The following is a 16,388-nucleotide window of genomic DNA, read 5'->3' on the forward strand; positions in this document are numbered from 1 at the left end:
ATTTTATGCTGAATATTCTAGTGTTTTTTAAAGTTTGTGCTTCATTTTTTTTCTATCTTCTTTTTTCTCTTCATTGGTTGTCAGTCCACAACCCATGGTGACCCTGAATGAACATACTCTCTTAATGCCAAATCCATTCGTGCCACAAATTTCTGGAGTTCTCTGACATGTACACACACACATATACTGCATGTTCTCCACTAGATCTGTAGTAATTTTATCCTTTTTTTTTTAGAGAGGGATCACTCATCTGTTCTGCTTCTTTCTTTTCTAATTAGTTCCTTTTTGTGAATCCACAGATTGGTCCAATCATTGCACTACAACATATAATCAAGATGGAGCATGGACCTACCTCAGTCAGATTGTATCCTGTTCTCCTTGGGTTCTGTACATCTTCATGTTGGTGTCTTTCCATGTATCATGGTCTACTTTTTTGTTATTAAATCAGTTCTATCAGGTATTTTTTTTTAACATATTATAATGTCTCTGGGCACTGTTTTCTAGTTGCCCAAGTTTTTATTGTCTGATTTTTTCTTATTTACTTTGATACAACATTACTAAACACTATTTCTAATGGTAGTATTTGGGAAAGAGATAAAGGGGTGTAATAATAGCTAATGGATACAGTGATAAAACCTCCAAAGGTGAGAGTGGCCATTGCAGACCTCAGCTATGTGGGCACTAATCAACAAGCCTCCACCTGCATTACTCCCAATCATGCCTTCCTTCGATTCCTGTGAGTCTGATGTCCTGCTATTGCTGCTCACTCTCCCTGCTCTGAGCAGGGCAACAAGGGGAGCCCCTTATTGACTGAGCAGATGCAGGCAACCTAAGCCAATTCAAAGCCTGGACTATTTGGAACTTAATTCAGTAGAACTAGAACTAGAATTCAATTAACTGGGATTTTATTGCTATAGTCTTTTCAATTAAAGAGCAGATAAGAAGAAAAACTGAGAAGAGACATTTAGTCCATGGAATTACTTGGTTTTTGTTTTTTTTAAAAGATTTTTATTTATTTTGAGTTTTACGATTTTTCCTCTAATCTTTCCTCCCTCCCCCCACCCCCCACAGAAGGCATTCTGTTAGTCTTTACATTGTTTCCATGGTATACATTGATCCAAATTGAATGTGATGAGAGAGAAATCACAACCTTAAGGAAGAAACATAAAGTATAAGAGATAGTAAGATCAGACAATAAGATATTAGGTTTTTTTCTAAATTAAAGGTAATAGTCCTTGGTCTTTGTTCAAACTCCACAGTTCTTTCTCTGGATACAGATTGTCCCTGATTGTTGCACTGATGGAATGAGCAAGTCCATCAAGGTTGATCATCACCCCCATGTTGCTGTTAGGGTGTACAATGTTTTTCTGGTTCTGCTCATCTCACTCAACACCAGTCCATGCAAATCCCTCCAGGCTTCCCTGAATTCCCATCCCTCTTGGTTTCTAATAGAACAATAGTGTTCCATGACATACATATACCACAGTTTGCTAAGCCATTCCCCAATTGAAGGACATTTACTTGATTTCTAATTCTTTGCCACCACAAACAGGGCTGCTATGAATATTTTTGTACAAGTAATGTTTTTACCCTTTTTCATCATATCTCTTCAGGATATAGACCCAGTAGTGGTATTGCTGGATCAAAGGGTATGCCCATTTTTGTTGCCCTTTGGGCATAGTTCCAAATTTCTCTCCAGAAAGGTTGGATGAGTTCACAGCTCCACCAACAATGTATTAATGTCCCAGATTTTCCTTATCCCTTCCAACATTGATCATTGTCCTTTCTGGCCATATTGGCCAGTCTGAGAGGTGTGAGGTAGTACCTTGGAGAAGCTTTAATTTGCATTTCTCTCATAAGTAATGATTTTGAGCAATTTTTCATATGACTATGGATTGCTTTGATCTCCTCATCTGTAAATTGCCTTTGCATGTCCTTTGACCATTTGTCAGTTGGGGAATGGTTTCTTTTTAAATTTGACTCAGTTCTCTGTATATTTTAGAAATGAGTCCTTTGTCAGAAACATTAGTTATAAAGATTGTTTCCCAATTTACTGCCTTTCTTTTGCTCTTGGTTACAGTGGTTTTGTCCATGCAAAAGCTTTTTAATTTAATGTAATTAAAATTATCTAGTTTGTTTTGAATGATTGTTCTCTATCTCTTCCTTGGTCATAAATTGTTTCCCTTTCCATGGATCTGAGAGGTAAACTAGTCCTTGATCTTCTAGTTTGCTTATAATATTGTTTTTCAGGATTATTTGTTCTAATCCTAACTTGGTTACATTTTTAACCATATGACCTTGAGCAATTCCCTCTCTATGAACCTTGGTATTAAAAGAGGGTTTTGGATCATCTCAAAGGGTCCTTCTATTTCTATTATTGTAGGATTCTTTGGAATTCATTCTGGTAAATTGAGGTTTGACTACAGTGAATCCAAAGTTATAAGGGTAATTGAAATTATACCATTTTATTCCTAAATTCTTGATGTGATAATTGTTCATTTTTTGAGGTATGTACACTTTTCAGAAACTTGATAAACACAACCAAAAAAATAACTGATTTTATTCATAAAAACAGATCCTATAAATCAAAACAATATTTTAATATAGATCTTAGATAATTTTCTTAATCTGCAAATGTAATGCAGATTTTATTGGTAGTTCTTATTCATTTTATTCAGATTTTGTTCACAGTCAGAATTATTAACTTTGGGTTGGAACAAATGACTATTAAATTTCCTTCCAATTCTAAATTTGTACTTTCCCCTATAAGATAATAAAGCAGTTTAAAAGAGCCAAATGTGTGCTTTTTCACATTTGACTTTAAATTGAATTTAAAATTTTTCCTGATATCTTTTCTTTTTACCTTTACTTCAGAATATATTCCTCTTCTACCCAGCCGACCATCCTTTGTATTAAAGAATTTAAAAAGGGGAGGAACAAAAGTTCAGGAAGGCTAACCAATATACCAACTAAGTAAGCCAAAATATGCCATTTTATGCACTCAGAGCCCCCCCCCCCCACCTCTTCAAAGAAAGGAGAGATCACACCTTTGTTTTATGGCATGATGGTCTCTTATGGGAGTTTAGTTTAGTTTGATAGATAATTGGTCAAAAAAAGAGTTACTGCAGTATGTGTAGGTTCCAGGCTTCGTTTTCTGATTGCACAGCTAAGAGCTCGCTCATTTGGAAAGACTCTTGAAAAGCTCTGGATGCCCATTAATGCTGTAAGGAATAAATTGCTTTCCATTCCCTTTGCTACTTTTTCAGATTGCGGTCTTGGGCTTGACATCACATGAGAGGATCAGCCTGGTGAAGCAGAGCAAGCACATGAAACAGACTTTTTCACTGAGGAAGACACCGTACAAGTAAGCAGGGATCTCCATCCTCAGCATTGACCCTGACCAGCTGCTCAGTGGACAGAGTCCTAGGCACTGTCTTGACTGCCACCCACCCACACTGCTTTTCTTGAAAGGGCACCTCCTCTTCCCCCCAAGCTCATTTTGCTTCTTGCCAGGACACTGGAACCATAGATAGTCCTCAAATGACTTCCATGGCCCTAACTGCTCTCTGTAGAAAGTCATTAGGTTGCCCTGCTGGATAGAAGCTGTAGACTGCTTTAGAGATGATGCTCAGGCAGGCAGGGCCTATTGGCCTCTTAGTCACAAGGGTGCATGTGGGGTAGATAAGTATGCTGTGAGGAAGCCAGACCACGAGGCCTCTGTGGAAAGAGCGTAGTCAATGATGCTTGCCAAGACTCTTAACCTGGCCAGTCACCTCTGTATTCTTTTGTCTAACTGCTTAATTTCTCCATCTTTGTCAAAAGTAATCTATAACATCAATTTTGTGCTGCTTTTTTTGTTTAATCCAGAGCCCTAAACTTATTAAAAACTGTCATTTATTCCCAGATGGAGGCAGGGGTATTTGCAAAAACACCTTAAGTCTTTGGTATGTGAAGACTAGCCTATGAAGCTTATCTAGGTCCTGGTTTCACACGTCAGGTCTAGGAATGTTGCTGAGGTGACCCAGAGCCCCCTCAGGCGAGTGTTCCCAGCATATCTCCATGAGAAGTCTATTTTAAAGTCCATCAGAGTACAAGATAAAACCGTTAGGCCTCACAAGAAAGTCAGGAGCTAGGACTTGGCTGTGACATGCATAGAGAGAAGGGAGAGATCAGCTTCATTGGAGAGAGGGGACTTCGAGGGGTGATGGGGAAATAACTAATGTCAGGTTTGTGATGATAATTTCAACAATGCCTCGGTTATTTGATCGGGAAAATATCAAATACACAATGCCACATTTTGGTAACCAGGAGTAGGTAGCAGGGAGGGAAAGAAGAGGTTTCTACCTGCCTGCCAAGAATGACTTGGCCTGTGAGACCCAATAGGGTAGCTGTGGACACATGTTGCCCTACTGTCCTTTAGAAGCTGACTCTGAAGTGCTTACAGTTTTCTCTGATTAGTATTAGTAATCAAAGTCATCATAAAAACTAGCATTTATATAGATCTTTAAAGTTTGTAAAGCACTTTGCATATTTTACTGCATTTAGTTCTCACAGCATCCCTGAGCGGTTGTGCCTCTGATGTGACAGGCACTGGGATATTATTATCTTTATTATATAGATGAGGAAACTAAGACAGACAGAAGAAATGGCTTCCCAAGTTTTTAGTTCTCTTAACTCTCCTATTTACTTTCATAAAACATTACCAATCACATTTATATTCTCCAGTCATGAAAACTGTGTTGCTTATGGTGATGACCAGGGAAGAAGTGAAAATGAAATAGTAGTTGATGGTCATGGTGATGATACCTCCAAAGACAATGGTGGCCAAGGTGGACCTGCCCAGGTCACACAACTAATAATATTATCCCCATTTTACAGATAAAGAAACTGAGGCAGAGATGGTAAATGTTTTGTCTGGGGACACACAACTAGTTAGTATCTGAGGCAGGATTTGAATTCAGGCCTTCTTTACTGTAGGTTCAGTGCTCTACCTACTAAGCTGTGTAACTATCTCTAGAAGATAACAACCCCAGATATGTATGGAACACTTCCTTTGTAGAGAGTACTATGCTATAGACTTGGAATTAAAAGAGAGAGAGCACATGATCCCTGCCTTAGCAGGGATACAGAATAAAGGTGGTGGTAGGACTGCATTGCATTCTAGGGGGATGCCACAGATGCAGAAGTTGGCCCATCCAGAATACATCCAAGAGTAGAGAGTCCTAGTGAGAGGTGACTGGGAAAGAATTCCTCTAAGGTTAAATCTGAAAGGCTGACATTAGAAGGCATGGGGATGTAATAGCCAGGGCAAAAGTCAAGATGGATGAATGTGCAGATATCCAAGAAGTCATCACCTATGTTAGGAGCAGTTGGGAAGGCTTTGCAGAGATGGTAGGACTTGAATATAAGGCCTGGAAGAAAAGGGATTCAGAGAGGCCCAGAAAGAGAAGGGGACCTTTGCCACGGAGGTGTGAATAAAGGGACAACTGGAGGAATGCTGATGATTTGCTCGGAAAGCAATGAGTAGTATAATCTTTCTGGGAAGGTTGCATTCCAATATGGGAGATGGTAGAAAATGAGGTCAGGGCACATAAAAGAAGGCCTTCCATGCCAGCTTCAGGAGGTTGGACTTCACCTTTGGAGTAGTGAGGAGCCGAATTGACTGGAGTAGGGATATCTCTAATCCAGTGTTTGTTTCTTTTCTCCTTTTTTTCTTTCTTTTTCCCAATTAGATGCAAAGATAGTTTTCAACATTTAGTCTTTTGCAAGCTTTTTTATATTTTTCTACTACCCTCCCTTTCCTGCCCCTTCCCATGGCAGCAAACAATCTATTATAGATTCTACCTATTCAATCATGTTTAACATTTTTCCATATTAGGTATGTTGTGAAAGAAGAATTAAAACTTAAGGGGGGAAAAGATCATGAGAGAGAAACAAAAGAAATTTTTAAAAGTAAATATAATATTCTTTGCTCTGTATTTAGACTCCATAGATTTTTCTTTGGATATGGATGGCATTGTCCATAAAAAGTTTCTCAGGACAATCTAATGCTTAATAAGGTTTATCTTATGGTAACAGAGTATAGGATATCTTAGGGAGATAGAGGCAAAGAGGCCAGAAAGAATACTACAATCATAATAGTTCAAGCATGGGAGGTAACTTGAACCCAAGGTAATAGCATTTTCAATGTAAAAGAAGTGACATTTTAATGGCAGTGACAATCCCTTAAAAGGTGGAACCCAGAACTAATAGAAAAGACAGGGTCGAGTAACTGGGGAAAATCAAGGGAAAGAATCCCTGTGATAGACTCAGATGGACAAATGGGCCACCTAGTAGCCCGAGCTGATCAGAGGCAGCCTACTAAGTTCTATTTCTCTCTTTCCTCAAACAGCCATGGATTCACTCAGAATCTTGTCGACTTCTTCCAGTGTGGATGCTTTGGCTTGTTCAAGCCTAGTGCTGTGGATTGGACCTCCCAATATACAGTGGTATTTCACCCAGCCAAAGAGAAAGTTTTGCGCTCTGTATGAAGAAAAGCAACACTAAATTTGAAATTATAAATCTGACTTTTTGTTTGTTGGTCTGGTATGTAGAAACAAGTGAAGTTCAGAAGTTTATCAAAACTGAAACTAACCGTCAAATGAAAACCCTATTCTAGGTCTTCATATATTAGACAAAAATGGGACCCTTTCAGACATCTAACCTCATTGCACTTTGTAGTTTCAACAAGATAAACTTTTCCTGAATTATCTCAGCATGTTGCTTAAACTCTTTTGATACTTTTTTCACCGGAGAAATGCCACTGTTAATTTTTTTTTTAATTTTGAAGATTATATTGATTGTGGATAAAATGTATATTTTCACATTATATTGGCTATTTTGAAATAGTTTTATTCTTAAAACTAGTCATTTTGGTAAATTATTTTTCTTTATATTGCATATATAAATCTGTATAAAAAAGTATTTGAATGGATGGATATGTTTTGCTTTCACAATAAATTGGTTCTTTTATAGAGATGGCTTCATTCAATGATTCTTCTAGCCCCTCTAGAATGTAACTGTGAAAAAGACATACATATCTTAGAGAAACAAGTTAGATGTACATCCCTGGAGGAAAACCAAGGTTTGCATGGTAGGCAGACTCACAGGGTTAGATTTGGCCTGCATTATCTAGAAAGTACAAATAGAGACAGATACAACCATCGAATATAGTTACATGGAAATAATAGATTTAGAGATAAAAGGGACCTTTAAGATCCCTATCATTTTAAAAGATAAGCAGTCACTGAGCTGGAGAGGTAAAGAGGGGACTTAACCAAAGTCTCGCATATAATAAGGAGCTAGGCTAGAATTTGAATCTTGGATCTTTGACCTGTCTAGTCCTCTTTCCACTCTGCCTTGCTGTCAGATCAGTCTGATCATAAGTCTCTGTTTCTCTTTTTCTATAAGGAAATGTTTCAGATTAGTCAGCATGAGTCCTCGTTTTAAAGGAAAATCTATACGGTAGAATAGAAATATGTTTGAAAATTAGGTCTAGTCATTCACTTTACAGAGGGATTCTTCATGATAAGATGTATCAGAGGGCATCTTTTAATACTAAATCTTGGTACATTTAATATAGAATCTGATTTACAGAAAATTTTAGAAATATAAGCAGGGCATGCTTATACATTGAATTGAAAAATTAATCTGTTTGTTATTGGTCTCTAGACTGTGTTGAAAGGCTTATTGAAATATTGAGGCTCTTAGTAAATCTTGCTGTGATTATACTTGTTTCCCACCTTGGAAGGTACTTTGGCTGTCATCTAGAACCCTCTGCTCATTTTATAGATGTGGAAACTGAGCCCAGACCAAAGGAGTCATACCTGGCTCCACAAAAGTAGGAAGTGGCAATGCAGGCTTCGAGCTGGGACTCCAAATTCAATACTCCAAGCTCTATGTTCTTTTTACTGGGTCACAGTCTTTCTGAACCAACTAATAGCATCAGGTTAACATGGTTATTGTGCAGAATTCAGGCAAAAGTAGAGGCATATAATTGCCATAATTCTGTCTTTTTGGACCTGGGGGAATCTAATGCATTTAAGATGGGGGATACAACTAGCCATCATTTCAAAATGGAATGTTATTGTTTTTTCTTTCAGAACTCCAAATAGTATTTTAACTGCCTTTAAGAATAACTTTAAAATGTTAAACTTATTTAAGGAAAGAGAAAGCATATGTACAACACTCTAAACTGGGTTGCTTGATTTATTTTTATGGAAACAATGTTTATCCCACATCTGTACTTGCCTTCATACAAACATGTGGTTTCAAGGGCAGCTGAATTTATGAATCCCTTCAAGCTCTTTTTGCATTTCCTTTCCAAAAAATAATCACAGAACAACCACATTTCTAGTTTAGGGTCAGGCTACTAAGCTCTCTTGACCAGATCTGGATTCCAGGGAGACATAGATTCCAGGAAAAACAGAAGAATCCTCTTCTGATTTGATAATCATGGGCAGATCACCTGACTTCTCTGAGCCTCAGTTTCTTTATCTGTAAAAATGAGATTGTATTAGCAAAGTTCTAATTTCACAGTGAAGATTGACATAATAAATATTTATTGAACTGAATAGAGATGATTATATAATTAACATGTAGAGTTTTAAAGTTTGCAAAGTATTCTACATGTATTGTGATGTATATAAAACTCTGGGCCTATCATAATATCCTGTATAGGTTGTTAATATCATTTCACAACTTTGAAAACCACATTTTCAAGTCAAATTATTTCAATGATAATAATAATAATAATAGCTAGCATTTATAGTGATTTAAGGTTTACAAAGAACTTTGCCGTATATCATTTTATCCTCATAGTGTCTTTGGGTGGTAGGTGCCATTATTTTCCTTTTTTATGAATGAGGAAACTGAGGCCCTAATCAGGTAAATGACTTGCCTAGGGTCACAGAACTGGTAAGTATATGAAGTTAGATTTGAATTCAAGATTTCCTGACTTCATGTCCAACTGTCTGCTGAACCACCTCATGGCTTTAAGATTTTCTCAGTTGGTAAGTACTCATTTCCACATATCTGAATAGGAATGTAGCCACTGCTAAATAAATGCACATACTCAGGAAATACTGACTGAGATAACAGTCTAGAAGCATTAGAAGAGTTGTGTTCCTCCTCTGTAGGGCCCATCATGATGATGTTTTATTCTTCATTCTCGAAGATGACCATGACATCAGGGAGGTGATGCCATGACAAACACATGAATTGGATTTGAGTGGGAGGACTGTGCTAAGTCCAGAGTCATCTGGTTTCAGTGACCAGATATGAACCAGAATGACTGGAGATGGCCCTGGATTCAGGGCAGTCAAGGTTAAGTGACTTGCCCAAGATCACACAGCTAGTAAGTATCAGAGGCTAGATTCAAACTCTTGTCCTCCTGATTCCAAGACAAGTGCTCCATCCACTGTGCCACCTAGCTGCTCCAGAGTCCATCATAGTACTTTGGGCAAAGTATAGGTGCCCATTAAGGATTTGTCACCTTGCTATAATAATGTAGGAGAGAGAACAAGTAATGGAGAGATGGAAAGTTTTTTTCTTAAATCCATGGTTTCATGTGCTCAATTACAAGGATGGGATTTTTCTCAATGGCTCCAGCTGTTCAGGATGGAAAGGTTGTGAAAGTTGAGAATGTTGCAGAAAATCATGGGTAGTATATCCATAGGGTACATTACAGGAGCACTAGATTTGGTTTCCGAGCATTAGGGTCAAAATCCCAACTCTTCTTAGCTGCCTGTGTGCTAACAAATCACTTCATTTCTCTGGGTGGACCTCAGTTTCCTCAGAAGCTCTAAATTTGATGCTAGATCCATGATAGTGTACACTCCAGGATCATGCACTAGCCAGACTACACTAAAGGCAACATTCTACCAGTAGGAAAGTGCTGGGAACCAGACCTGGGTATTTCTAAACTATTTCCATTTGAATCCTCAGGCTAGTCACCTGTGAACCAACACTATTTGCTGCTCCAAAGACCAGGGCAGCCTAGCATCTGATGTGGAAATTGGGATGATATTCTAAACATCAGACTTATACTAGATGAGGAAACAGGTCCAGAGAGGCTAAGTGACCATACAGGTAAGGAATTGAATTTGGGTTCTCTGATCCCAATTTTATCACCTTTTCCACTCTCCCCTGCTAATTAGCTATCAACTTTGCTGACTAAAACTTTCCAGCCCAAACAGAAAGCATGTTGCCACCAATAGAAACTGTAACATCCATAACCTTAAAAATGCTCAACTTGAAGCTCTTTGTTGCACTACTGTGTATCAAAATCTTGTGGAAACAGTTGGAAATATTTATCTTGTGCCTTAGTGTTAATTAACATTAGGTTTATTTGTGCTGAGGGGTCACAATGAGCAATGAGAATAGATCTTCGTCTTACCCTCCAAGTAAAGGAATAACAGGAGTCAAGAGCTAAAGCGAACCTGCTAGACCCTCTGGTTTAACTATTTCATTTTGCATATGAAGAAACTGAAGTATAGGGAGTTATCCAATATAAGTTATCCAACATCACATAACTATTTAAAGATAAAACCTACACTATCATATTTAATTAAGATGAATCCTTTAAGTGATGTTCACACTAAAATAAACTTTGCCCAAAAAGATAGTCCTTGAATTAACAAAAAAGACAGTTATACATACTCAGCACTTGATAAATACTGGTTTCAAATGAGATAGGAGATAGATCTAAAAATCATTAGTCCTTAACCTTGAGTTAATTAACTTCCTTAAATTTTTTTTGATAATTAAATTTCAATATAATTGGTTTCCTTTCTAATCCTTTTATGGATTTAAAAATATTGTTTGAGGAAGTGACCCTTAGGCTTCACCATACTGCCAAATTTAGTATCTCTGGATCTCAGTTTCCTCAACTAGAAAATGAAGAGCTGGGACTATGATTTTCTTTTTTTAAAATTTTTTATTTATTTAAGGCAATTTGAATGACTTGCCTAAGGCCACACAGCTAGTTAATTATTAAGTGTCTGAGATCAAATTTGAACTCAGGTCCTGACTGCAAGGCCAGTGCTCTATTCACTGTACCACCTAGCTGCCCTGATCCCTATGATTTTCACAAAAAAGATTAAGAAGGCTTAAAACAGTCTCCCTAGGGGTGGCTAGGTGGCACAGTGGATAGAGCACTGGCCCTGGAGTCAGAAGGACCTGAGTTCAAATCCACCCTCAGACACTTAATTACCTAGCTGTGTGGTCTTGGGCAAGCCACTTAACCCCATTTGCCTTGCAAAAACCTAAAAAAAAAAGTCTCCCTAAAACAGTTCTTTCCCACACTTGCGTCTTCCTTACTCTAAGTTTAGAACTTTATCTCCTCTGCTAGTTCAGTGGTGCAACTGCCTTTCAGAGATATTCTGTCAAAAAAAATTGGGGATCACGTCTTTGTATCATTACTTCCAAAGACTTTTTTTTGCTTCCTCTTTAAAAGTCCAACCCTCCATGTAGGTGGAGTTGAGCAGCTCCCAATATGACATCATAACAAAAACCATTCTTTCTAAAATTCTCCTTATCAGCCTGTCCTAAAAGTCAATAATCTTACAATTTATATTAAAACAAGAATTATCTAGCAGAGTAGCATGTTGATCGATTATTCTCCATTAATATTTTGACAACAGAAGAATTTATCAGATTAGTAATAACAGAGAGAATTGCTTAAGAAGATAAGATACAAGATATCCCCCCCTTAGTTCTAGTTCCTCTTTTATAACATGACTAATATGGAAATTTGTTCAAAATGATTATACAAGTGCAACTTTTACCAGATTGTGCTTCTATGGGGACAGGGGAGGGAAGGAAGGGTGGAAGAAAGATGTGGAACTCAGAAACTTGCAAATGAATACTGAAAACTACCTTTGCATGTAATTAGAAAAAAATGGGGGGGGGCAAGAAAGGGAGACACAGGATAAGGAAATTGTGATTGAGGGGTAGGGAGACTTGAAATCTAGTATACATCTTGTTTGGTCTTCACTGACCAGGCAAGGCCTGATGGTGCATATAGGACCTAAGATGACCCTAAAAGTATGGCTAGGATTCAGATAAATGAAAAGCCAGGAAGACTCTATAAGTAAAAGTAACAGCATCAAAGGACTTAAATGAATGCTCCGCAAAGTAGCTCCTCCTTCTCCAAGTATTCAAGAGTCAGATTTGATTTAGGGTTGAATGTACAACCTCTTCAGAATGTTATGGTGTACTTTAGCATGTGATTTCATCTGTGTTATATCCAAATCTGTAAAGAAACAAGATATTGGCCAGTTTTGTGAAGGTAAGGAACACCTGTCTTCTTTCACAGAGACTTATCTTTAAACCATGTGGACCAGACCCACTGCATGGAGGATTATCCCTTCCTGCTTCACAACTTGGCTCTGGCCTTTAGTCATCTTATCATTTATCCTTCTATCTATCAGTCAATCAATATTATCTACTTCATCTGTTACTCCCCACAATGACTACATCAATGATGTTTTTCTTAGATCCTTAATCTCTCCCTCTAACCATTTGGAGGTGATGATCCCCACCTCCTTCACCTAGAAAGCCAAAAATAATAATAGCAGTTCTATCTCCTTCCTTACCACAACAGATCCCTTTCTCTAAATTCTTCAAGACCTGAAGAAGTGTCCCTCTTCTCCCTGTACCCTACAGACCATTCCTTCCCAACTCATAAGGTGATTTTTTTGATTCCATCTATCTCCTTCTCTGGCATGTTAAGTGCTTTCTTCTACATTAGATTCCTTATCTCCAGAGTTCTTCTCTCTGAGCTTGAAAAAAAAAGACCTTTTACTTTGGTCCAACTCCTATCCTGGAACACGAATCAGAGCTCCTGGATTCTAGTTGGGATTCTGCCACTTACTCCATATATGTGGGTTTGGCTGTTATGTCATTTCTCTACTTCCTCATCTGTAAAATGAGCAAGTTGAACTGAATGACTTCTCTAATAAACCAGCAGCTCCAATATTTCATGATTTATTATCCATTTCTTTCCTTTTCACTGCCAAACTCCAATTACACTACTCTCAACAGTCACCAGAATGCAAACTCCTGCCAGAATCCAATAGCCTATTCTCCAGATCCCCTTCTCTTCAAGAATTCTCTTCAATTTCTCTCCCTTGCCCTCTGTGACATCATGTGATCCTCCATTGCCTTTTCATTAAATGTGAGCATACCCTAAAATTTGACCACTAATCTTCCAACCTCTCCCTATATATACTTTCTCATTTTAAATAACTTCCACAAACTATGAGGACTCATGTCTATAGCTCCAATCCTTTTCCAGCTCATTAGATCATATCCAGCTGCTCAAAGAATAATATCATTAAGGATTTTTCATTTTATTTAATTTATTTTAATTAATCTAATATTTTTTTTTGCCTGTCACCATGTCTGTTTTAAAGCATGACCTGCCTCTTCCTCAAATGACTCCTCTTTTTTATCAGTGTAACACTACCATTTCTTATCTCCTCCATGCTGGACTGGAAATCTTCCATTCTTGGAATCATCTATGATGTTTACTGGAACAACCTGTTAAATGGTTAATACTATTCCACTCCATTGATATTTAAATGCTGGACTGTTTTCCTTAAAACATTTTTTTTTCTGCTTAAGAATTTACAATAACTACTGTTTACTCAACAGATCATTTTGTAGCTCCTGTGCTTTCAATTTAGGCTTCCATCACCTGGTTTCACTCTAATTAGTACTACTTCTTCACATGACTTCACTATGCAGAATTTCCATTCTAGGAAGACCAATCTCTGTCTGCAACACATGCCATGCTTTTCTTGCCTTTTCTATTCTTCTTAAATGGAGTCAAGGGGGGAAAATGGGAAGGAGGGCAGCAGTAGCAAATTTCAGGCTATATTACAAAGCAGAAAACATCAAAACAATCTGGTGATGACTTAGAAATAATGGTGGATCAATAGAATAGATTAAATACACAATACACAGTAATACATTACTATAGTCTGTTATTATTGTTAAACCTGCCCCCCATCTCAAGGTTTTGGGAAAAAACTCAAGAATTTTGACAAGAATTATTGGGAAAACTGAAAAGTAGTTTGGCTGCCTTCCTTTATGTTTTTCTGGGGTTTTTTTTATGATTTTCTTATATTCTTGACCTTTTGTTCTTCCAGGTGAATTTTGTTATTATTTTTTTCTAACTCTATAAAATAATTCTTTGGTAGTTGCATTGGTATGACATCTATCTGGCATTTAAAGCCCTGCACAGTCTGGTGTCGACCTACCTTTCTGGACATATTATACACTCCTCTTCTTATCAAATTCTTCATTGTTCCTCACACATAACAATCAATCTCCAGTCTCTGTGCCTACTCTGGCTATAATCTATGCCCAGCATGTACTTCTTCCTTATCTCCACTTCATAGAAACCTTGGGCTTACTCAAGACTCACATTTTATATGAAGCCTTCACTGATCACATTTCCAGGCATTCTTTCCTCCCAAAATTACCTTCCAAATATCCTATATAGTTAATTATTTATATATTGTTTGCACATATAGAATGTAATCTTGACAGCAGGATGTGTTTTATATTTGTCTCTAGCTCTTAGCATATTGCCTAATTCAAAGTGGACTTAATAATTTATTGTTTTTATTGTTGTTATTCATTTAGTTTTAGAGAATTTACATGTAGGGAAAATTATGAGGTTTTGTACTGACCAAAATATGGCAAAAAAATGAGGAATTGTGTTGCTTGTAGGTATGTATAATAAAAACAGAAATAAGGATCATTCCTACATTACCTAGTTTCATTTGCATATCAATCAAGGAGGAACTTGGAAGTGAAGCTTCCATGTAATTTCCATAGTAAGATTTTGAAGGTAGAACCCACAAGATGTGTTTTAGAGACATGGAAAAAGAAACAAGAATTTAAAAGGAATTTTTGTAACCTTAAATCAAATAGTTGTCTAGGACCAAGGGCTGCAGGTTTTCCTAGGATATATGGTGCTGCTGAAATAGGCTTCAATTTAACCTAGGTTGTTCTACTTACTTTTCTTCCCTACTCATGGTGGCTCATAGTCTTAAACCATATACTGAAAGAATGTCAGCCTGCCTTATCAAGTAGATGAATTCTGGCCATTTAATTTTAATAGACAGAAACAGAGTGCTTCAAATCGCCCTGAAGATCTAAAACCAGACAAATAATATCATATTTGATTGAACACTATGAGACCAGTAGAGACATCCAAGAAAGACAAGTTAACAGAGAAGAGATACAATACTGAGTGGCCGCAAAGAATAGAGCAGCAACATTCCTGGAGAGCTTTGGTAGCTCTGTAGCATTATTAGGAATGCATTGTTCTGTCTACATTAGTTCCTGATTTGTATGTATGTATGTATGCATGTATGTATGTATGTGTATGCATGTCCTATATGGACTTCTAATATGTATATCTTTATGCATGTTTCCTTGTCATACATATTCTGTAGTGTGTGTACTATTCTCCTTCTATTTATGATAACTTAGGGAAGAATCTTGTCACTTGATTTGCTACCATTTCATAGGTTTTCTTTTGCTCTAGTTAACTCAGAAATATTAACTGAAAATCAAAAAGTAGTAGTGATTATTTTGCTCTTTGCATTAAAAATATAGCTCATAATTTGACTCAAATTAGGAATCAAGGAAGAAATTTGAAGTTTAATGATAAAGAATCATGAATGTTAATGATAGCTCCCATTTAGATAGGACTTTATAAAGCACTTTCCATAGAACTACACTATGCAGGAGGCAGTTTCAATATTATTGTCCCCATTGATGAAGAAACTGACTGTCAGTGTAGTTAAATGACTTGTCCAGGGTTACTGAGAAAATAGAGGTAGAATAAAGACTTTAAATAATGTATAAATGCTACTCATTGTTGCTGTTCTTGCAAAGCGATGAAGTTTGAGAACAGATTCTAATACAACTCTTTGGTTTCCAAAGACTCCTCCTATTATATAACATGTTGCCATTATTAGAGTTAAAAAGAGCCCTAAAGATAACTTAGTTCAGAGCCTTCATTTTATAGATAAATATAATGAGAAGAAACATGCCCAAGGTCATGTAATGACATGGTAGTTGAAGCAGAGCTATAATTCAGGTCTCTTAACTTATATTCTCTATCATCTCTCTCTCTCTCTCTCTCTCTCACACACACACACACACACACACAGACACAAACACGTATTGTATCTCTGGTTAGTGGAGAAGAGGAAAGAATTCCAGAATCATAATCAGCTGCAGTTTGATCTCAGCTCTAATAATTTGAAATAAAAGACATTTAAGTGAGAGAATAAGTCCAAGAATAAAGGAACAGTCTTTTAAAATAG

The 16,388-nt window shown here is 37.1% G+C and overlaps 1 protein-coding gene across 1 annotated transcript in view; it reads left to right on the top strand.

The window, feature by feature from the left end:
- ZDHHC13 (zDHHC palmitoyltransferase 13) overlaps positions 1 to 10,743 on the top strand; it is a 70,922-nt gene extending 60,179 nt beyond the window's left edge. Inside the window, exons 15-17 of the mRNA XM_074230356.1 lie at positions 300 to 457; positions 3,267 to 3,364; positions 6,392 to 10,743. Coding sequence (XP_074086457.1) covers positions 300 to 457; positions 3,267 to 3,364; positions 6,392 to 6,530 — 395 coding nt within the window. The 3' untranslated portion in view covers positions 6,531 to 10,743. The remainder of the gene's footprint in view (positions 1 to 299; positions 458 to 3,266; positions 3,365 to 6,391) is intronic.
- The last annotated feature ends 5,645 nt before the right edge of the window (positions 10,744 to 16,388 follow it).

The sequence above is a fragment of the Macrotis lagotis genome, chromosome 3, assembly GCF_037893015.1.
Source record: "Macrotis lagotis isolate mMagLag1 chromosome 3, bilby.v1.9.chrom.fasta, whole genome shotgun sequence".
Taxonomy (NCBI): Eukaryota; Metazoa; Chordata; class Mammalia; order Peramelemorphia; family Peramelidae; genus Macrotis; species Macrotis lagotis.